General features: G+C 37.6%; 1 protein-coding gene across 1 annotated transcript in view; it reads right to left on the minus strand.

The window, feature by feature from the left end:
- hdac11 (histone deacetylase 11) overlaps positions 1-25,297 on the minus strand; it is a 69,436-nt gene that overhangs the window by 16,657 nt on the left and 27,482 nt on the right. The window contains exons 7-9 of the mRNA XM_036559045.1: positions 24,693-24,769; positions 23,118-23,180; positions 3,380-3,476 (exon numbers count right to left, since the gene is read on the minus strand). Coding sequence (XP_036414938.1) covers positions 3,380-3,476; positions 23,118-23,180; positions 24,693-24,769 — 237 coding nt within the window. The remainder of the gene's footprint in view (positions 1-3,379; positions 3,477-23,117; positions 23,181-24,692; positions 24,770-25,297) is intronic.

Consider the following 25,297-nt stretch of genomic DNA (forward strand, 5'->3'; position numbering starts at 1 on the left):
GCACACCTTATCTTGAGAAGCCAGGCTGTACCTTCAAATGAATATGTAGGATTGACATACAAATTCATATAATAGAGCTTTTGTTTAGGCACTAAAAAGTGGATAGGTTGAAAGGGAAAGCGCACCTTTTCTCCGTTCTGACAGCCCGACTCAGTTTGTCAGGGAGAATAACGATTAAACTACATCCAGGCCCAGAGTGGAAGTGCTGAATTAGCATTACAAGGCCATTTAACTGACAGGCAGCAGAGTACATACAGGCCAAGAATCTTTCTTTATTTTTACTATTTTCCATTTTAGAATAATAGTGGACATCACAACTGTGATGTACACACAGTGGCTGTGTCTGAAACTGATGGCAGCTGTCTCGATGCCTTGCTGCCTGTGCTGTCTCACAAGTCAGTGGCAGTGCTGTCCACTGTGTCAGAGCTGGTGTTTTCTGCTATTTCTTTCTAACCGCATCAAAGTGAACACAAAGGATTATGGGATATGTAAGGCAGTAAAGGATATATCTACAGCCTTCAAAAAACGGCCAAACAGAGGAACCTCAGCAGGCAGCATTTTATACAAACATTCCATTCGGACTGGGTGCCTCCTGCCTCAGAATACTGCCTGAGTGGGCAACGTTTATTACATCGCTGTCCTATTAAAATATCTTTTTTTTAATGTCAGCTTCTCTTTACATTATCTGCAGATTTCTGGTAATACTTCAGTATAGAGGGATGTTATTATGCCCTTGTAATGTTCTTATCAAGCCTTATCAAATCCAGTAGTTGCTAATTAACTTGCTCATTAGAACTCTAATAAGCATTAACTCAGGTGAATAAAGCAGTTTCCAGTGCACTTTTATTTTTATATTATGCATCATAATCTATTACACAATATTTCAGCTGTCCATTATGACCTCATTTATCCTTATCAAGCCAATAGTTGGTAATTAACTGCCTGCCAATTACTCTTTATTACTAGAACACAGCTTTTTAGCAGTAATCAACAATAACTATGGTGAATAAAAGATTTCTCAAAGAGAAGGCTTAAAAGGGAATTCCACCAGATTTCTCCTGCATATTTAAATTAAGAAGTAAAGGAAGTCATTTAGAGTGGTTTGATGTAGAAATGCACCCCTCTTGAGAATCTTGCCCAGTTAATTGTTCACAGTGCTGGTTATAGGAACCAGACATCCAAAGTGTTTAATGCTTCTGAAAGCTACCTCACAGAAATTTATTACAATAAATGGTTACAAATGCAATGTGTGATAGTTTTGATATGGGCATATGGGGTTATTTTTAAAGTACGTTCATTAGATAGTACACAAAAAGGCTATATTTGTCTTGTAGATATTGTGACCCCTGGTTCCTGGCTCCTATCACCACCACTGTAAGGAAATTTAAGTCAGTAAGCTTCTCTACAATGCACCATCTTTCAGTAAACCACTCTGAATGACTTTGTTTGCATCTCGACAATTGAATTCCTCTTTGACTTTTACTTCTTAATTATATCGTAAGATTTTGCTAATTAATTAATATGCACATTTTATGCAGCCATGTTCTAACAAGGGTTATACAAATACAAATAAGGTCATGATGAAATTCCACCAATTTCAAAATTCTTACATCAGAACTAATTTAAATCAATGCTTTTAATCAAAGGTTCTAGAGGCACTAAACTCTTCAGATGTCTGGTTCCTATTACCACTATTGTGAACATTCTGACTCGGGAAGTTTCTCTAGAACAGAGCATTTCACATCAAACCAATCTGAATGAATTTGTTTAAATCTTATCCATTTGACTACAGAGAAATTTTGAAAATCAGTGGAATTCTGCTTTATCACATTCTCAGTAATTGTTAACTAGAAATTATTTTAAAGCAAAGTTTAATGTGGCTTTATTCACAGTTGACAGTTATTATTGGGATTTAGATGAATAAAAAAGCGCATTATGGACCCGATGCTTAGGTAAGGATGTGCACAAATCATGACATATAATATACAAATAAACATGAAAATGCTTAATTCATCTGTGTTGTTGCTTAATAAAAGTAGAGATGAACAGCCATCAGTTAACAGCTACTGGATTGGTAAGGCTTAACAATGCATCAGATATGGACATAATCCAAAATTGCGTCGTTACACTGATGCACGTTAACGTAAAGAATGGTTTTGCCTTCATATAAAGTTATCATTTCAGAGATGCAAGCTTTTCGTACGACAGACATGTTCAAATTCAATCTTTTATTTTAGTTTCGTCAAAGCTGACCCCCTTTGCCTCGATTCAGCTTCGCACAATCTTGCCATTCTCTCAAACGGCTGCATCAGGAGCCACCTGGAATGCTTTTTAAGTTAACTTGAAGTACTTCCACATACACTACACTAGAAATTCTGAAATCGAGGGTATTAATAGGGTGTTTGTCTTCTTTTGCTGCAGTAACAGCCTCTACTCTTCTGGGATGGTTTTGCACTAGAAGTTGGAACATTGCTGTGCATCAGTGGGGTCCGCTACTGATGTTGCAAGATTAGTTCTGGATCACAAACACCACTCCACCTCATCCCAAAGGTATTTGATGGGGCTCCATCACGCCAGAGAATGCAGTTCTACTGCTCCACACCCCAATGCAGGAGAACTTTATACCCCTCTAGCCAAAGCTTGGCACTGGGTATGGTGACCTCAGGCTCATGTGTGTCTGCTCCATTCTATTGGCAATACTTTTCTATGTAGATTACACAAGCTGTGCTCAGCAGAATTCACTAATTAGAAGATGTGTCTAGATACTTTTAGACATATAGTATATGCTCACACCACGAAAGCTGCTGAGAATGACCTGTATTCATCCATATGTCTTAGAAACCCATTTCAAGAATTGAAGCATACAGCTTTAGATTAGATCTCTGAGAATCAGAAAAACATACATGGGTGTCCAAACTTTTGCCTGTTACTGTATGTACTGTCTTTGGGTAGTAATGGAGTTATAACTGACAAACCAGACAGTCAGATGCAGCAGGATAAAGATAGTTCTATCCTTACTGTGGCTTTTTACACTGTGAAAAGTCCCTAAGCTTGGTATAAAGAGAAGGAAACTAGCAGTTTGGAAGGCAATGAACAGCAGTACGAGGGTATGCTGAGGCTGCCCCCTATAGGAGAGTAAATGTTTTGCCTCGTAATTCTACAAAAGGTTTTGTTTTTTCTCTCTCTCTCTCTCTCTCTCTCTCTCTCTCTCTCTCTCAATTGTATGCAAATACAGATTACAGCCATGTGAAATTGCTTTAAAAGCCTTAATAATCAGCTTTACGTTTTTTTTTTCATATCATAGCAGTACAGCCATCTTCACATAATAGCTTTGTGTAATGTGATTGGAGAATGATGCTTTGAATGCTCCTCGACTTACTCTTAGCAAATCCATCCCCTGGATAGATGTAACGATTATAGACGTCCATTATGTACACCCGTCTGTCATCCAAGAAATCCCTTTCATGCCCATTTCCCTGGGAAAACAACAGGAGAGAGCAGACAGAATAAAATAAGTTGAGGAATACCAGCATCTAATTTAATTCTGAACCTGTGAGGCAGAGGTTGGGAACTAAAAGCTGAGGTCCAGCAGTTTGGTCATTTCCCTGCTCTAATACACCTGCTGAACCTGTCAATTAATGAATTCGTTTATTCAGATATGTTTCAGCAGCGAAGATGTGATCTGTTCTTATAGATCTTCAGAGCTGGACTGTTCAGCTCTGGATGTGATCTGTTCTTATAGATCCTTAGAGCTGGACTGTTCAGCCCTGGATGTGATCTGTTCTTATAGATCTGGATTGTTCAGCTCTGGGTGTGATCTGTTCCTATAGATCTTTAGAGCTGGATTGTTCAGCTCTGGATGTGATCTGTTTTTCAGATCTTTAGAGCTGGATTGTTCAGCTCTGGATGTGATCTGTTTTTACAGATCTTTAGTGCTGGATTGTTGTGCTCTGGATGTGATCTATTCTTATAGATCTTTAGCGCTGGATTGTACAGCTCTGAATGTGAGCAGTGCTTACACACTCTCAGAAAAAAGGTACTAAACTGTCACCTCTTGTCACCGGGGTGGCACCCTCAAGGGTCCATATGCAGTACCTTTAGATAGGGAACATAATTGTACTATAATCTGTTGAAATGGTATATTTCTAAGGTGTATTCACTCCACACATACCCCATTTTGTCTCCAGCTTTTTATATTCCTGTTCTGTTTTAAAACATTAGGTTATGAAAAGGTACACAAATACCAATTTTTTAATGACTTCTGGGTAGCTTCCTCCCAAGGGCTACAATATTTATATAATTTAATTTACATTATATATGGGTTTCTGCTGTTTACTTGAGTTTAAGAAATGTGACAGACAATAGCACACTAAAACTATTAGATTATGAAATTTAATATCTAAAGTCAGAATTTTTAACCCCTTAAAATTTATACAAGCTACAAAATGTACATATTGGTCATGCCCCAGATACATCTTTACAGCTGGACTGTACAGCTCTGGAAGGGATCTGTATATATTTTCACAGTTGGATTGTACAGCTTTGAATATGAGGCGTTATAGATTTCTAGAGTTACAGATGAGAGCTGACATCAGTGATTAGTTTGTTTTCTCTCTTGCTAATCGTTGACGCGACCTACTCAAGTCCCCCCACCCCTCTAAGACCACCTCCTATTGGCTGAACCCTGGTTATGTCTCATCAAAAAAACATCAAAAAGTGAACTTTTTAAAATGACAATGAAGCATTTTTATTTCATGTACTGCCATGTAATGTTGTCTGCTGTCCATCAACGCATTGTTCTCACCAAAGTCAACAGCAAGAGTGTTTTTGAAGGACACAAAATTGTGTATGCAGCCATACAGTGAAGACTCTCCTAAGCTGTAGCTATAAACCTCATAGCAATTTATCCTTACTTATTATAAAACCTCGATGTGACTGAAAACCTTGAACCTTGGCCTAACTAAGCCTGTATAATCTGGAGCTATGATAAATGACTATATGTGCGGCAGTAGTGGCCATACGGCCACTTCGTTGCGGCAGCTTTGTACAGCTCAGACAGATTTTAATTACTTTGGTGTTACTGTATGAACTCTGCCACTAGCAGAGAAAAAGCACATTCATTATAACAGAACGGCTGGCCATGGTTTTAGTTTGGCCTTCAGTATTGCACCATTCAAACCCAGAAGAATCAGAATCTTTTAATCTGCCAATACGTATAAGGTCTTACACAATACAGATCTGCAGATAACAAACATCATGTACGGGTAAATGTGAAGCACTTAATATGTGCATAGTCGAGGATCAGTTTTCTGCCTGAAATACATCTGTTATTACTACACTGATCATAAGCTAAAACGCCTCTTCTTGTCGAATTCTCAAAAGACAATGCTTTGAATTTATGTGACTGCAATGTGTACATCCGTTCAACATAAATAAAATCTGATCATTTAAATTATTATTGACTTTCACACTGTGTGTAAATTACATTATACTCTATGACACTTTGTGTTTTCTTTCTAAATATTTTTAAACATATTTGAGTACAATTATATTACATTTTTTATACATATATCATATATTTATACTTATATACAATCAACCAGCACATCTCTACTACAAATGAAATGAAAAATATTGATTTCAAGGTAAGTTTTTTTTCAATTATTGCACTCCAAACAAAGGTTAGATTTTTGTTAATATTTTGACTGATAGTTTTTTTTTATAGCACATCTTCCACATGTTTACCAGTGGTGGCAATATTTGTGAAGGGCACTGTACATAAAAGATCCATATTACATTTCACTTTGCTTTCCACTGAATATCATGAAGTGTCACAATATATGTTTTTCTGTTATAATATGTCAAAAAGCACTACTCAAAGCACTGTTTTTTTCACTGTACTGATAGCAGGAACAGTCTCTGTTGTCTAGCTCCCTAGGCATGACGGATAGAAAAAAAGCAGTGGTTTGTTTTTGATATAAAGTATGAGTGACAAAGCGAGATGAAAGATGAGCGTTTGCTGTCCGTTTACGGACGTTAAGTGGCGTAGTCCGTGTGCCAAAGTCCCCCAAACCTCCATCATTCTTCATTATCCTCGCTTGCTCTGTAGCATCTGGACACTGTCACCTTTCCATCAGCAGCAAGATTCATACCTCTAATGCACTGCTGCTGCTCTCAATCCAGCTCCATTTCTAGCCTTAAGGCCTTATGTTCTACCTTTTACTAGAGTTTTTGCTTCTCCCTGAGGTTGTCTTCCAAAACAACCATCAGAGGCATCACTAGAGGATTATGGATGGGGGCTAAGCCTGTACCATGGGGTCTGGAGTATGGTCCCCCAGGAGATTTTTTTTTTTTCATTATGACTTTTAAAGCAGCAACAGCCAGAAAAATGATCAAAAATGGATGTTTGGTCAGATTGGCACATAGTAGAGCTGTCTCTTTGTAGTTTGTATTAAGCACAGAGCTAATATGACTTAAACACTATATATAAGCAATGCTATCTCCTCTCTCTTAGATAAACTGCAAGGTCCTAAATATATTAATCAAATACACAGATTATAGATCAGTTGAGTCTGCAATCAGTTGGTGAATCAGAATCAGTTGGTGCAATCAGTGTGATTTTGCTCTGTAGGCATGTTCAAAAAGCTAGGTGACAGAATTTCATGGTCATAGTGACAAATATTTTCTCAATTAAGTTCTATTAAATACAGTGTTCATTTTAATCGAAAGCTTAAACAACTCTCCCTCGCTTTCTCCTTGATCGCTAACCTCCATCAGATTGGCTCCTTCACCCTGTCAGTCTCCTTTAGCTTCTTTCTCGCTCTCTTTTCCCATGTTTAATAACTCATTATTTTATTAAACTCAGATTTACAAGAACTCAAGGACATAATGAGAGATCAGAAAAATGTTCTGACTGGCCTTCGACAGCTGCCGCCTCTTAATTTCTCTTAATTCACATTGTGTTATGATCAACACAATATAACTTTTTCACTGACATTAAGTTACTGTAAACAAACAAAAATGTGGCAAATACTGGTGTCATGGTTCCAAATACTGAAGAAAGTATAAAAACATATATATAAAGAATATAACAAAGAATATAAAGAGCTTTCAGCAGCATTATTTCTATCTCTGTTGCTTGTTCACACTCTCACACTGTTAAGTTTCTGCAAATTCTTAAACTAGTTGGCTTTTCAGCTACCCAGCTAATGTTAATGTTAGGCTAACCGCTTTTCTGTGCCTCTTATGAACCCTAAGTTAGTTAGCAACCAAGTAAAAACCCAACAGCCAGCTAAACTGACTATAATCTGCCACAGTTCCATATTCTAGGTAGGTATCTTCACTGCTTACTGTTTCATTCTTTATATTATAGATTCTGAATAAGGTTTATTGTTTATTTTCCTGTCTTCAGCGTCAGTGGTTGCCAGCTCACATTACTTTGCAGAGTGAGTAAAACCAAAAATCCTCCCACAGGTCTGAAATGACTGGCTTGCAACTTACGAGGTCTGACGTAATTTGGCTTAAAACTTAAGAGGTCTAAAATGATTGGCCAAGCTGGGTGTACTACTTTTCACATTATGTTAGTAAATCTCTGGTAGCACAGCAGAGGGAATGCAACTGAGCAGGAGCAGCGCCTCCCCCAGGTCACACCCTACTATGACAGTATACTGTAAATTTGGAGATGCGATGGCACAGTTGATTAAAGAAGAATGCATGAGAATAAAGTACAGATAATTTGAACTAGTAATGTACACTTATTTGAGAAGGGGAGCGGGGCTGAATAACAGTTGGGGGAGCTAAAGCACCCCCAAAATTTGCTAAGCAATGGCCACGACTGTCATCATTTATTTTTACATGACCATCTTCCAACCTTTAGTCAAGATAAAGGTTCTATATAGAACCATGATCCATCAAAGAACCCTTTGCATGATTAAAAGGGTTCCTGGCAACACAAAATGGTTCCTCAGATTGGTGGAGAATGTGCTGTAGATAGTTCTATATAAAGCCATTTTGAAAAGGGTTCTATATCTGTTATTGTTACGATGTCAAGCTTGTCATGCTAGAAGAACCCTTTTTGACGCTATATAGAACCCTTTACAAAACGGTTCTATATAAAACCATCTACAGCACATTCTCCATCACTCTGAAGAAGCCCGTCATGATGTAAAGAACCCTTTAATCATGCAATCAGTTCTTTGAGTGTCGTGGTTCTAAATATATTACCATTTTGTTTACTAAAGAACCCTTGAAGAACCATCTTTTTTTAAGTGTGTGGAATATGTAAATGACCTCTGTTCTGACTGATCCCTTTGCTTTCCATTAGTCTGCAACAGCATGTTTATTCATTTTCCTGCACATCGTCCACTTAAGTCCCCCTGTCTGCTACAGCCTGTCTGCAGTAACAACACTCTGCGTTACAATGTGAACGGGCGCAGCTAAACTGCTGTACCTTGAATGAACAGCCATATGTACACTGGTTCATCAATTCATTTTAATTCAACACCATCATTTGTTACTTGCCGATACCGATACCATAATGTGTAACCTGCTTTGAATTAAGTGTAAATGACAATGCAATAAACCTTAACAGCTAAACTGTTAAAATATAGCTGATTTTAAATGAAGTGCATTAGCTAGTTATGCTACATTAATTGCCTTGGATCAAGTAGCATTGCAGTGACTTTTGTTCCACATCAGAAAATCACTTCTGTACAGCTGTAAGTAAAGTACATTTCACAGTTTTGATCCTAGCTCCTCATCTGTCTCTAGCAGCTCTGCTAACTTGTGTCACACTGTGCTTAGACACTAAAACCAGGTGGTAAAGTACTGCCGACTGCAACAGCTTCAGAAACACTTTGCCGTGCAAGCAGACCCTTGACCACTGCCAGTTTGAGTCGTTTTTTCTGTGGATACAAAGACAAATAAATATATATTTCTTATATAGGCACACAGGGGAATAAATGAATATTTTGGTTTGTTTGTTTATTTATTTAGTTATTAAATACATTTGTTGTGACAGTAACTATTACTGCCATGTGCACTTGTAACACAATACTAGGTGTGAGATTTATTGTGCAGCCCTAATGACAACGTTATTATGCACTATATGTCCAGAAGTATGCGCACACTATTTAGTAAATTCAGCTACCATACCCAAAGCCTAGTATCAGCTATAGGGGTGAGAAGCCCCTGGCCTTGGGCCGTGGAGCAGTGAAACTGCATTCTCTGGAGTGATGGAGCTCCATATAATACCTTTGGAATGAGTTGGAGTGATCCAGAACTATCATCCAACATCAGTACCTGACTAATGCTCTTTACTGAAATCCTCACTGCAATGTTCCAACATCTAGTGTAAAGCCTTCCCAGAGGAGTAGAGGCTGTTACTGCAGCAAAAAGCAAACAAACTCCAATTAATACCTTTGATTTCAGTAGGAACATTGGATGAGCAGATGTATACAAACATTTGGACACACAGTGTATATATAGGACATTATTTTTTCTAGAATGATGTGCCAGTGGGATTCACTTGGCTCTTCAGGGAGGCTTCTAAATAGCTGTTTTATGTCAACAAAAGCTTTTCAGGTATTTTATCTTACTTAAATTAAAAGTAACAGTGAGAACTTTCAAATGTCAAAAGAAGGCACAGCATCACCTCTGCACCACTAGACAGTGCTCTCTGTCCATAACATTTCACCTATAATTGTGTGGGAGCAGCAGTGGGAATAAAAGGTCACATCTGCAGCTCAATTATCTGCAATAAGCGAACATCCCATCCCTCCCATTCCCATCCTTGCAGTATATGAATTTCTCACTGAAAGCAGAAAATGGAGTGAATGTATCCTAAAATAAACCTGCTCTGCCTTTAATATGTTATTGCTAAAAGAAAATATGCTCATTTGTATGAAAAACTCATTTGTTCTGAAAAGCTAGGTGTCCTCACACTGACGGACAGTGTAACTCCACGGACGTTATGAACCAAACACTGGCACTATTTACAGGACATGATCAAACTGTCAGATGGACCTGTGTTGTTTTTTTTTCTTCTTACTCTTCCTGGCCACTTTTCATTGTCCCCAATTTCCCTCCAGGCTAAGCAGCAGCCATCAGGGGAGCTGTACGATGGGAGTGTGATGGCACAAGCTGCCAAAACAACTCTAAAGCTTCTGCTGTAAAGAGACCAGAGAGCTACTGAAACACAAAGGTATTATGCTTTAAACCACTGCTTCCTCTCCGGATGACAAAGGACATTAATATAACGCCTTTTGAAATACTGTCACCATTTTACAGCATCCCAGTCACTGCTTCTCATATTATATATGAGGCTCCTTCAGTCACTTCGAGATTGATCCCTTTATCCAATAGACCTTTCTAGGTCAGTTTAGCAGGCACATATTGAGTCCAGCACTGGACTAAATTAATGGCTGAAAATCCTAAACAGTCCAGAAGTCTGGCCTTCAAACTAATCATCGTTTTTATGGGTTTTTCATGGATTTAAACATGTGACTGGTGTGGATAATGATTATGGATTGCACCATTATGCCCCACAAGCTAAATCTCTCCATCACAGGACTGATATATCACATCTTTAAAGATCCGTTTCCTGGAAACTAAGGGAAGCCATGCAGAAGATTCAATTCAGTGTTAAATGTGACTCGATCTAGTGGCTCACTGTGATTTCCTGTCGCAGTATTACAGAGTAAAGATGGGAGTAAAGATTGTCAGACACCTACTGTTACTAGTACTAAAGCAGCTACAAACATTTTTATTTAGCTTAGTGTTTTATTAGTTCCTGTGTAGGTTTTCCCTTTTGTATTTTTTTAAGTGTTATTAGTACTATAATACTAAAAACATTAATACTAATAACACTAATACTATGTATTATTATTATTATTTTAGTAAACAGATGCATCCTTTAATTTTATGCTATTGTTTGGTATTCACTTATGTTTGTACATTCTTTTAATGATTTATTTACATATATTAGTACTTTGAGCCACTTATTTATGTCTGAAAGCACATATGTATGTTTATGTATGCTACATAAATGATACATTTTTATTTATGTTGGTATGGATGTTCTGCCATGGTTTTCACAAACTAGCATGTTACCAAACACACGCTGCACCTGAATTGTCCTGGTGTGTGCTTTGCAGGAAGACTATATATAAGATTATCACTGGGTTTTATAGCATAGTATATCATTTTAGGGCTATTTTTTCAAATCTATCTAATGGTTACTTTGATAATTAAGGCCAAACAATAAAAGCAGACTTCCACCTTTTTTTTCAAACCTTCCACATAATATAATCATTTGTAAGCATGTAAACAAAGTCATTCAGAGTGGTTTGATGTGAAATGTTCAATTCTAGACAAACATGCGTCACAATTCACAGTTGTGGTGATAGAAATGATGCATCTGAAGCTTAACTCATCTAAAAGCTACATCACAGAAAACTATTACCTAAAATGGTTATAAACATGATGCGTGATGTCTGTGACATTGTGTTATGACAGTTTGGAGACATTTGGCTTAAAACATATTATCTTAAATGCTTTCATGGTGAAAAGGTACATGAAGGATGTTGTAAGGCAAAACAGCTATTTTACCATTCACATTAACGTCTACTGGCCATTTTGGAAAGTAGATAAAATGGTTATATTCGCGACCCCTGGTTCGTATCACCATTTCTTTGTAAAAAAATATGATTTGGTAAGTTACTCTTCAATGAAACATTTCACATCACACCACTCGGGATGACTTTATTTAGAAATTAATGATTCAGTTATGCAAAAATTTAGACAAAAAAGTATCACTTTTAACTGAACCAGACCACAGCTTTTTAAAAGACTCTAAAATACTTTCCTGGAAAAGTAAAAATGTTTTTACTGTAAGAGAAAGAGGCAAAAGAAATTAAAATGTGCTTCATTATTCTGCCAAATGATCGCTGCATTCATAGAGGAGGTTTTAATCAATGACTATTTTAACCGAATAATTGGATTTAATCGCATTATCGTCACAGCTTTAAAATCATTAGAACCAGTAAGTGTGCCATCCCTAGCCCTGAATGCTGTTCTGAAACACAGCGCCATTTTGCCAACCAGAGATCCCTTATAATGCACTTATTCGTTCTATTCATCACAAGCAATTTGTTGTCTCATCGTGCAAATAACGCAGCTCATTAGTACTTATGAATTCATATATGCAGAGGAACTTTGCCACCAGAGAGCACTGGCTGCTATGACATGTCATAATTCAGGGTGTTTAATTAGGGTTTTAACTCCGGCTTTGTGCCTCCCTGTATTTTCTCCAGCCTTTACTCCAGAGCTGAGACAGCGCTTTCAGGCCTGTTTATGGGCCTTCATGCAGATTTGATTCCTACTCTCCGCACAGCCACTCATGAATTATTCACTCCGCTTCTGCATTGATCTGATCCCTCTACTGACTTTGTCGATAAGCAAAAGACGGTAATTATAATCAAGCTATGACTCGAACTGCTCATGGCACTTCAGTGGGCAGAAGCCAAAACTGCGGCACACTCTGCCCACAGTCTGCACTAGACTCAATTAATTGGCCAGATTCATTAGAGCAGGATGTGGCTCATTACAGTGGCCAAACAATGAAATAAGTCAGATTCCAACAGGCTGCTTAGCAGTGATTAAGAAAAAAATCCACTCTGTGGTTCATATTTACTCAAAACAAGTCAATCTAGAAATGACTTGCTTTGAGTAAGTCATTTTCCCTTCAGGCTCTTATAAAATATTATTCTAGCGAGTAATTACACATTACAGCCCTTTACCATTAGCATGCTATTATCACAAGTATTTAGATTACGCCTGCATAGCAATTTACTCCTCCATTAAAGAGATTATGTATAATTGCTGATTGCCATGTTCTGCAATAAACTGCATATAAATGCTCCATAAACAATCAACACCCCAACAAAGTGGTCTGAGTCATGATAACTTTAACCAGTTGCCCGATCGCACGCTGTAAAATCTGATTTACACACACACACATATATATATACATATATATATATATATATATATATATATATATATATATACATACAGTCATGTGAATAAGTAAGTGCACCCCTTGAACAGTGTATCAGCGTATTTGGGCATACAGATATCCGGTCTTCATTTAAACAGTGTTGATAGATAAAAGTGATACCTAAAATTAACATTTTTGTCATCCTTTATTTAATTGAAATAAACAGAAATGCAATTCCTAATGTGGAAAAAGTATGTACATCCCAATATATTACTTCTTCAAATGTGTGAAACTGAAATCAGGCGCCCCCGATCAGGTGCTAATGATTAGATCACCACTGGAGAATATCTCAGAGGAACCTGCCTTATTTAAACCTCTTATATCTGGTCAGGACAAAAGAGCTCTCTGAAGCCTTCAGAAAGAAGGTTGTAGATGCCTATGAGTCTAGGAAAGGGTTTGAGAAGTGTTTCTAAAATATTAGAAATCAATCCTTCTACTGTCTGGAAGATCATCTACAAGTAGAGAAGATTTAAAAGCATTGCAAATGTGTCCAGGTCAGGCCGCCCCCAGCAAATTTAACCCAAGAGCAAACTATAAGATGTCTCTAAGAACCCCAAAATGTCATCTGCAGGTAGCTCATGCCATTGCTAATGTTAAACTGCACACATCTACCATTAGAATGAGACTGCACTTTGACCTACAAAGGAGGTCATTTGTTGTCTAAAAACAACATAAGGGCAAGACTAGTTTGCTAATCAATATGTAGGCAAGGATCAAGACTTCCGAAACAATGTGCTATGGACAAGTGAGTCAAAGATAGAGTCGACTGGTCACAGTACCACAAGCCATGTTTGACAAGAACCTCCTGCCAACTATAAAGCTTGATGGTGAAAATGTTATGGTTTGGGTCTGCTTTGCTGCCTCAGGGCCTGGGAAACTTGCAATCATAGAATTGACTATGAATTCTCTTTCATACCAGAGAGTGCTTGAGGAGAATGTGAGGGCAACTCATTCCATAACTCCATATATTATTAAGTCCTATAACTTTGTTGACTGAATCATGACTCGACTCTGACTCGCCCTTAACTGACTCACAAATCCACTCAGACTTCAGACCAAAGACTCACAAAACTAGCCTGAGAAAAAAACACAAACAAAACTGAAACGGTTGTCTAGCATGTAGATTGAAACTTTATATTAAAACTTCCCAAACCTTCAGATGGGTTAGCACTTGCACTAGCTAGTATGCAGAACTGCTATATGTAATACAGATTAAGCAAAGTGTTTTCAGTTGTTTTTTCTCTTTCCTTTTTACAACACATTTCACTGTGCGTAGCTCTTCAGTTGTTTAATGAAAGGCTTGTTATTTGAAGCCATGTCAACCTAACAGTTTTTATTAGGGGTTTACTTTTGTGAAGAAACTGAACTAAAACGCTCTGCTAAAGATGCATATCCCAAAGACCCGAGACTCAACTTGAACCTGCATCTGGACCCCACGGTTTACAGAGTCAACTCGGACTTGTGAGAAGCAGCTCCACAAGTTTGTGTAAAAGCCTTTAGTGAGTACATCAAATCCACCTGAACACATGCTCCAATGAAAGGGATAATACTCCCTCCTTATACAAATGCCTTAACATGATCAATGTCACAGACTGGACCTAGAATGTGACCTAGAATAGTGCAGAATCTTGACATTTTAATTGTCTTTATTTTACTTAAGAACTTTTTAGTATAGATATAGTATAGTACCACTATATAGTATTAGTACAGTTATATGGTATGGTGCGAGTGTATAGTACTAGTATAGTTATATAGTACAGCACCACTGTATATTACTAGTATAGTTATATAGTATAGTACCACTGTATAGCACTAGTGTAGTTGCATAGTATAGTACCACTGTATAGCACTATTATAGTTGTATAGTATAACATCACTGTGTATTACAAGTATAGTTATATAGTATACTACCACTGTACAGTATTAGTACTAGGGGTGGGAATCTCTAGGCACCTCACGATTCGATTACGATTCAGAGGGCTGCGATGCGATTATAAAACGATTATCGATGCATCTCGATCATCATGCATCTTTTTTTTCTATATAGCATTTATATTTTCTCACTGTGTGAGCTCAAGTTTCGAGTTCAAGTTTCAAGTTTATTTGTCACTTGCACAACATGTCAGGAGATTTATGCATTGAAATGCTTGTGGTGACGCACAGGTAATCACTCCACAGAAAGTAAATAAGTAAAACATGGCTTAAAAATAAAAATGCAGAAAATACTGAAATATATTAAATATACACAAAATATACACAGAATATAGAGACAATATACATTTTAAAGTGACTAAGTGACTCGGTGTTATTGTTATTTAAAGTGACTTGGTACTTTTAAAGCAAAGTATTTGTAATGATCCATAATGAATTTACTTCCAATATCTTCTTTAATAAAACAAATGGAAGTAATGTGGCAAGTGAACTAGAAGGCTCTCATTCAGTGCTCTTGTTTGGAGCACGAGAAGCTGCTGCTACTCATCTGTGATAAAATGCGCAGTTACGGTGAAATAAGATCCAGTGGATGTCCACGCAGCACATGTTACAGCTATTCTACCCGTTTTCTTTAGTGATTTTATAACTTCGGTTTTGGTCTCGTTGTAGAGAACGGGGTGGGGGGGATCGCTGTGTCAGCAAAATATCTTTGAGACGGGACGTGTGCAACATAGCGTGAAAGCCCTGTTTCGCAACGACTGAAAACCAGCGTGCAGACTGCAGGTCACCTAGCAACGATGCGTTATTCGCATTTATAAGCAGCGCAGTTGGTTTCCTGGGACATTAAATCTGCAACGAGAGACTGTCACACACTAAAAAGTTGTGAAGCTTAAGTCATTCTCCCGTTCCACCTTAAATGGTGCCGCATTTATATTCAGCGCCTCAGTTAGAATTTAAGGTGGAACGGGTAAATTCGAACAAGAAGCTGGAGAATAAGAAGCGACTTCAGCCTCGTAAAACAGCCGAAGGTTGAGAGACATTTAACTGATCTACTTCTGAGGAAAAGTTTTCTGGCGGAGATGGGAGGAAAGCGGCTATAGCTGAGCTAAAGCTTAAAACAGAGCGAAGTAAATCTGCGTTTTCGTTTACATTGTTTAGTCTATACTAGGACATCAGCACATACTGAGACACACTGGATATTAAATGTTGCGGCTCCCAAGCTGGTTTGATTTTTGTTGAAAGGACAAAACGGCTTTTCTTATCATTTGTGTTGTGACTCCTGACCTAACCTGGCTTTTAATGCAGAGGGAGCCAGTCGGATTTCTCACTCATCCAGTAGTGTTTGTGTTATGTACTGCCACAGACTGTCCGGGTGCTGCACGAACCCACTTCCAAGTTCCGCTTTTTGCGTTCCATCAACATTACGTTATAAATTAAATATTTAGAAAATTGATTTTTGACATTTGTGAATCGATTCAGAATCGTTTACGTCCGCATCACGATGCATCTAAGAATAGATTTTTTCCCGCACCCCAATTAGTACAGTCATATAGTATAGCACCACTGTATAGTACTAGTATAAATATAGTGCCATTGTATAGTACAAGTACAGTTATATAGTATAGTACCACTGTATAGAATTAGTGTAGTTGTATATTATACTACCACTGTATAGTACTAGAATAGTTATTTAGTACAGTTCCACTGTATAGTACTAGTATAGTTACACAGTATAGTACCACTGTATAGTACTAGTATAGTTACACAGTATAGTACCACTGTATACAACTGGTATAGTTATATAGTATAGTACCACTGTATAGTACCAGCCTTGTGATATAGTGCAGTATAACTGTACAGTATTAATATGGTGATATAGTACAGTATAGTGTAGTCATACAGAATATACAATATAAGAATATAAGATGGTACCACTGTATAGTATTAGTATAGTTATATTGTACAGTACCACTGTATAGTTAGTACCATTGTACTTTTTTTATTATTATTTGTAGTAGTATAAGTATTATTATTATAGTAATATAGTACAGTACAGTGTAGTTAGTATAATTATATATTGTAGTATAGTACCACTGTATGGTATTTTATTTAGTTAGTTACTCATTTACCCGGCAACCATATGGATAATGTTTCTCTTCTGTTTGAGCCTTTAGAGCGTTCTTAATGGCTTGTTGATGACACCTCTATTGTGTCTAGCCATCTTATTGCTCTTCGTTACCTTCAACTGTTCCAAACATAATTGTCTTTTACAATGAATTGGTCCTTTTCATAATACATCCAAAATAAGAGAGCCTCAGTTTGGTTATCTGGGCTTCGAGTGAGAGATGAGGCTTGATTTGGTCAAGAATCTATTTGTTTGTCATCTTTGCTGTCCAAGGTACCTGACCTGCTTTTTTATCATCCAGCTTTCACTTCCATTAAGAACTGCAGTACATACAGAAAAGCTTGGACAACTCTGATCTTCATTTGTGGAGACATATCATTACATAGTATTAGTACAGTCATAGACCCTAGTATAGTACCACTGTATCACATTCAGGGTTGGGATGTAATGGTACAAGTAATGGGAATGCGTATTTCGAATACTTTTAGAGTACTCACCTAAAATAAAAAAGGTTCTAAAGGTTCACTAAATAAAAAAAAATAATCTTCAAAATAAATACTATCAATGTTTGTTTATTAGCTATTTTAAAATCAGCACATGGCATGTAGCAAACATGCTTGATAGGTGAATTTGAAAGAGGATCTCATTTAATGGCTTCTTAACAAACACTGCAGTTCCTACTAAAGCCTGAGTAGTCTGATAAACCAATGTGATGAGCCAATTATTTATCTCAGCATTACTGAGCTCTTTTGAGGGATGATCAACCTAATAATCTCCTCAGTAGTAGACATGTTTGTGAGTGATAAGTTTCTCATCTGTGTTGTACTGGACTCCTGCTTGGGGGATTATGGGAGTAGCCGTGGACTGAAGCAGGCAGTGAGAAAAATTTTCGGAGCTTCATTTAAATGATAAGCATTTTTTTTTCAAGAAACTTCTTAACAGAATATACACATGAAAGAAACTGCCAATAAGTAACTGCAAAGAACAATAAGAAAAGAGATTTTCCCATGTGCCTAACCAAGATATACTGTAAATGTATTCAAAATGTATTCTGAATATGTTAGTTTTTTGTGTATTGTAACAGAGTTACTGAATATATTTAGGAGTGTATCAGTATTCAACTATCACTGCCGTTTCAAAGTATTTCACCCAACCCAGATTATATTAGTATAGTTACGTAGTACAGTACCATTGCAGAGTGTTAGTGTTTATAGTTATCACCATGTTTACAACAATAATTTTCTAGTTTTGACTTTGTCTTCTCTGTTGATTAGATGTGTTCAAAATTCTAACAGGTGCTGTAGGTTTTCACTGATAGAAAGAGCACGACGCTGTGCAGCGCTCAGCAGAGATGAAAAGTTTTCCCTGGTGTGTGTGTGTGTGTGTGTGTGTGTGAGAGAGAGAGAGTGTTGCTGATTGCCTGTTTAAGAGCCGTCTGCTCACCTCAGTGCCACAAAGAGTGACTGTGGAACAAGGACAGAGTTCTTGCCTTTCATCTCTATCTCCCTCTGTCTCTCTCCCTCTGTCTCTCTCTCTCTCTGTCCTGCTCTATCTTTGTATGTCTCTCTTCTCTTTTTATCACTACATGCCCCTCTCTCAATCCATTTCTCCCCAATCACTCTGTCTCTTTCTCAGTTTTCTCTGCATCTCTCTATTTCTATCTCCTTTCTTCCCCTATATCTCTTTCTCTCCTCTTTTTCCCCATCACTCTCTCTCTCTCTGTCCCCTTTCTCCACCCCTCTTTGTCTTTCTCAATCCCCTCACTCATTTTTATTTGTCCTAAACTTTGGAACAAAAATTGTCCTCTTCTTTTATCTCTCTCTCTCTCTCTCTCTCTCTCTCTCTCTCTCCCATCTCCCCTTTCCTCCCTCTATCTTCACCTTTATTCATCCTGAACTTTGGAAAAGAAAGTGTTCTCTTCTTTCATCTTTCTCTTTTCTACACCTCTTCTCTCCAGCTCTCTCAATCTCTCACTGTCTACTTCTCCCTCAAGCCCCCTCTTCATTGTTGCTCTCTCCCTCTCTTCACCTGCCCTTCTCTGTCATTTTATTTGCCCCATCTATCCTCTCTCACTGTCTATCTCTCCATAACTCTCTCTCCCTTTCAACCCTGGTCTCTCACTCCATCTCTCTCCCTCTTCCCTTAATTCTCTTTCTCTCACTCCATCCCTCTCTCTCTCTCAAGCTCTTTCTCCCCCTCACTCTGTATATCTCACCCTCCTTTTCTCCCCATCTCTCTCTATTTTTGTCTCTCTTCTTTCCCCATATGTCTCTCTGTAGCTCTCTCCTCTCTCCCCATTGCATTCTCTCTGTCTCACTCACTCTCTCTCCTTTCTCCCCATATCTCTCACTCAGTCTGTTCTCTTCTTTCATCTTTATCTCTGTCTCTCTGCCTTTCCCCTCTTTCTTTCAAGCTCTCTCAATCTCTCGCCATCTACCTCTCCCTCAACCCTCTTCATTGTTGCTCTCTCCCTCTCTCCACCTGCCCTTCTCTGTCATTCTCTTTGCCCCATTTCTCCTCTTTCACTGTCTGTCTTTCTCTCCATCCCATTCTCTCCCTGGTCTCTCGCTCCATCTCTCTCTCTCTCTCTCTCTCTCTCTCTCTCTCTTTCTCTCTCCCTCCCTTCTTTCTCTCTCTCTGTCTCCCCTCTCCTCTCTTTCATTCTGTCTATCTCTTTATTCCCCTCTGCTCACCTCCTCTCGTCCTGAACTTTGGAACGGAGAGAGTTCACTCCTTTCATCTTTCTCTCTCTGTCTCTGCTCACCTTCACTCGTCCTGGACTCCAGTGTAAAGCTTTAAAGCCCCTCAGGTGAGTCTCATAAGGGCTTAATCACTGGCTGGGTGACTTCAGGTGATACGCTGGACTATAAATGAACAGCAGAAGCTGGAGGCAGTGAGGTGGGGACTGTTTTTGAAGGATAATGTAATAACAGAGGAGTGAAATCAATCTCCTGTTCCAGTCCAGTTTGGAAGGACAACCTGTGTGACATTAAAGCCCAGCAGGGAAAGTGCGCAGACTGTCATGTTCTATTACTAACCGATATGAATGACTGTGAAACGACTGTTTCTGTAAGAGACGTTTGTGAGATGATATCTACAGCAGATTTTCATTCTCAGCTTTGTGTGAGTCAGCAGGAACTGCAGATTGCACACATACACACACACACACATACACAATATCAGACTCTGTTCATGAAACATTGATAAAATAGAAACCGAACACAGATAGATGGACAGGTGATCTGGCTTCAAATTATCCTTGATATATAACTGTAATAACAATATAAAAATGTAACATTTGTATCTTTATAATATTGTAATTGCCAAAGTTAATTCCAGCTACTGTCATGCTGTGAATTTGTTTATCTGACGTATGCCAAGATTTAAATATTATTTAAAAGAAAAACACACCTCCGATGACAGGAATATTAGCAACATTAGATCTGGGGGGGTCACCTTCAACTGATTACACTAAACAGTGCACACAGGAGAGCTATGGATAAATCAACAACCTGCAAACTAATAAATGCAATAGGACAGTGGAAAGCTACAGCTCCCTCAAAACAAGACATGATATGTATAATGGTATGAGAACAACAGGTTACATCACAAAGGATAAAGCGACTGTATACATAATACATACAGTCGCATGCAAAAGTTTGAATACCCCCAGTCAGATTACATGTTTTGTTGATCCTCTACAGAGAATGAACTTACTTTTTAAAATTGCAAATTTTAGTCTACATTTCCTATTTATTAGCTGAGTTTAACATATTGGGAAAAAACCAAAGCCTCAAATATAAATTGTGCCGTAACTTTTGCACAGGCCACATTTTATGTTTTATTTTTTATTTTTAAATTTAGCAAATAAACAGTAGCTGTGCATTAAAGTGTGTCCTCTGTAGAGGATTTTGATTTGTAGAGGATTGTAATTTGACCAGGGGCAAACTTTGGCATGCAACTGTACGATATATACACTCGGTGGGTGGAACATGCAGCCACTGTTGCTATCGCTGGAGGATGGTGATGAAAACTGGAAACTGCATTTACTCCATTTTCACCCTGTATTCACGTTTTTATGTTTAAGTTGAATTATTAATAAAAAAGATGATAAATACATTCTGATGAAGTATAAAGCTATAAAAAAGGCACTGCTTTTTTACATGGAGTCGAACTAGAGCAAGTGCTATTTATCATATTTAACTACACAAACTATTGTAATCATGATTAATTATTTTACTCATTTCACATAATATGGCATAAAAATATATAATATAAAATATAAGATATAAACAAATCAACAAAAAATATTTTTATATTATAATAGTGATGTTTGACTCAAATTAGAACTCCATTGGACACAATGTCCAGTAAAAATTTTCAACCAAAATATATATTTAAAGTAAATAAAATCCTGTATGATACTTCTGCATATGGAGCGGGCAGACTGCCCACTGGTGGTTAAATTAAATAGCTAGGCTAGGCCTTAGTGAGCTATGGTGAGTAAGTTTGTTTGTCTTTTTCAAAGAGCTAATAGCTATGCTCAAATGCTGTTTACATAAACTTTATTTAGTCACTTGGGAGTGGCAAAGCATGTTTATAAAGATCTAACGGTTTAATAAGATTTGTGCATTATTCAATGTGAGGAAAATAATTTAAAAAAACATTGAAGAAACAGATTAGGTTTGCTGTTCGGACCATGTCGCTCCAGTTTAAAACTGGCTTTAAGAAGGTTTAAGTTTGAGTACAAGAAAATAAAAGTTATATTTCTCTGGAATACTAATCCAGATTGATATAGTCCCAATTTCTACTGGTTTCAGTAGTGCTGCTGAAGAAGGTGAAAGCTTGTGGTTTAAAATTATTAGAGCATTTCCAACATGTTTAAATCCTCTATAACTGCTGATTATAAGATGCTTCTGTGCTAGCACTTTGTATTTTGTATTTTTTGGGCAGTGTCAGTAGTATAAAACAAAAGCACAGTGTACTGTTTCTTTAAATAACGTGGAATAGTTGCAGCATTTGTTTATACCAATGTGCATGTAAAATATCCACTTTTGTATTGAATTGCCATGTGCAAAATTTTTTAATCTTAGTGGTTCAAGCTCCTGGGCACGTGCCCATGAAGCCCATGGGATGGGTTTTAAACTTATTACAAAACTGTCCTCCCTCCAAACGTGTGTGAATGGTGTGAATTCGGTCTGAAGGCCATCACACATCGAACATGATGCAGGAAAGCAATATTAAAATACAAAATATTCAAATGAAATATTTTCGCATCAAAAGTCTTTTTTTCACACCATGAAAAAATTGGGCAAAATATGTATCAAAAAATATATACCGGCAGTATTATTAGTATTTCTATTCTTATTATTGGTATTATAGATACTGACGATAGTTTTGATTAGTTAACTGCAAATCAAGCAGTTTCTTTAGGCTGTTAAACTATTATGCTCAAACTTACATGCACTCCTACCAAACGATCGTACAGATATGCCGCAGATGAAACTGATGCTCAACAAAACAGCCTGTGAAATTTTCCTGGACTCATTTTTACAATCAGATTTGACCAAATGTACCTTTGATGAGAAAGGGCCACTATGTTTCTCCACTCATTTATATCTAAGAATATATAAGAAAGGCTTTTTTTAAAAACACAACTGTTAAAGTGTTTTGTGTAACTCCTTTTTTTCTACGATCTAATATACAGCAAGGAATCTTGCATCATCATCATCATCATAATTACACAATAATTAACCCGCAATTATCATAACGACACACTGAAAACTTGATTAAACATCACCATTAAAAATAATAACCACCCTCAAATGAGGTATAAAGAGCGGATGTTAAACAGTGAGGACAGTGTAGAATGTAATAAGGTGCTGCACGGGCAGTGAGAGGCCTGATTACAGTGCTAAACTGGAGGTATTATCTTGTCCACTGTTTCAGCTCCTCTGCAGTGGCAGATTGACAGTGCAGGTTTGGAAAATGACCGCTGCTCACCTGATGAGCATCCAGATCGATGATGGTCGCCCTGGAGACTCCCTCCACTCTCTCGAACAGGAACTGCAGAGAGAAACAAATGAGGGGGGATTGGGACTCTGCAGTTTGACGTTAAATAAATGAGAAGTGTGGGGGTACAGTAACATGCTAATGATCAGAGCGAACACAATCAATTTCTAAGAAATTGGACCCTTGGAAGAAGTCAGACACACTCATTTACTTGGTTTCTAAAGGATGGCTATGAGGCTCAATGTAATTAGGACTGGGCAATATGACAAAAATACATTAAGACACTTAAAAAATTTAATATGTTGTCATGTTATGTAACATTGTGTAGCGCAGCATTGCATCCCTCAGCCTCACTAGTTGACACAATTCACAAATTTGTATCCTTTTTTACCCACCAATGTTTTCTCAATACAATACGTAGCATGCACTACGCAAACATAAAAATCCAACTATTGAGAATCCCTCTCACAATGATCATGAAATGCACTGATGTAGAGTCTAATAAACACAGACAGGATATTCGGCTTCTTAGCAGTAACATTAGCTATCTTGGTTCTTTCTGCATTAGCCAACTAGCGGGAAAAATAAATTTCAAACAGCTCACCCTCATGTATCTCCCCCAAAGCCCTTGTAATTCTTTAAAATGTTCCTTCCACCTTCGAGAAACAGCATCAGAAGGGGATTTTCGTCATCTTTAAACTGGAAAATCTCACTCTCAGGACTACTGTGGTACCACTGTAGGATTTGAGCAGGCATGTTCACAGTAGATGTAGTGATGGTTACATTTGTTATTTTAAAAGTCTTTAAAAAAGACTTTAAAAGTCCAATTAGGTTTTTTTTTTATTCCACCCTTTACAGGAACAAATTATTAAGTAAGGAACAGGTGGAAATTCAAACAACTGGTAAAAACAGAACAGAAATAGAAAGAAAATAAGATAATGGCATAATGGGTTGACATGCAATAAGCAGCTTGTTCTATACAGTTTATGCAGTTACTACACTCATTGTTATTGTTTACAGGCTCTTTATAATCTGTCTTTATGATTTTATGGATTGTTTCAGTGTTCTAGAAGCACAGTTGGCTGCAAAGTTTGAACACTCCTGTACAAATGGAATGTTTTTTTGATATTCTAAGTGAAAATAAGTACACACATCCTCTACAGGGAAAAACTTAAATATGGCATTTTTCAGCAAAATGCTGTGCACAATTTTATTAGCTGGGTTTATCATATAGGAAAAAAAACTAAACAGAAAATACAAACTGGGCCATAACTTTTGCACAGGCCACATTTTATGTTTTATCATTTTTAATATGTTAAATTCAACAAATAAACAGTAATTATACCTTAAAATGCACGGAAGTAGAGGATGTGAACTTATTTTCACTTAGAAAATCAACAAAAAGGTCATTTCGACTTTTGCATTCATTTATACTTATGATACCCATGATATGAAAAGTGTATTGTGATGTAACTTTGTTGTCATATTGCCCACCCCAAAGTAAATAAATACATGTAAATGTAAAGATTTAGGCAGGATCGCTGCTTTAGCCATGTTGTTGTTTACCTTGATAGCCAGCGTGATGTCGGCATATGCACAGAAACCCCCTCCCTTGTCGCTGGAGCAATGGTGGAAACCCCCTCCTGAGACAGAAACACAGTGTTAACTGAGTGTTAATAGCTATTTACAGCCACTGAGGAGATCCCATTACAAACAGTACTATGAAGCAGATGCCATAACTAGATGTAATAACAACGTATTAACATACATTATTCATACTAAATGTCAAGGACTACATAAGAAAAATTCAACCATAAATGTAATGTAGTTGCGTTGCTATGTGCTGGCTAGACTATCCTTGTTAACTCTAATGAGGTCAGCTAGTAACAGTTCACCTACTACTGCAGAATAGACTATAGCTCCATTCCAAAGCCTAGGCTGCAGCTGAGGTAGGGCGGGTCCTCAGTAGGACTGTCCTATGAAGATTCCTCCTTAGTAGCCTATTGGTCACACAAATGGAACAGTCCTAACGAGGCTGTGTGGTGACATCACCAGAAAGGTCCCGCCTCTTGCAATTGCGGTGTGAAACTTGTGAGGGAACTGGTGAGAGAAACTGGAGCCCATTGCATTGTGTTTGTTGCTTTTTCATTTCTTCACGGAAACGGAGGAGA

Source organism: Colossoma macropomum, unplaced genomic scaffold (genome assembly GCF_904425465.1).
Source record: "Colossoma macropomum unplaced genomic scaffold, Colossoma_macropomum, whole genome shotgun sequence".
Taxonomy (NCBI): Eukaryota; Metazoa; Chordata; class Actinopteri; order Characiformes; family Serrasalmidae; genus Colossoma; species Colossoma macropomum.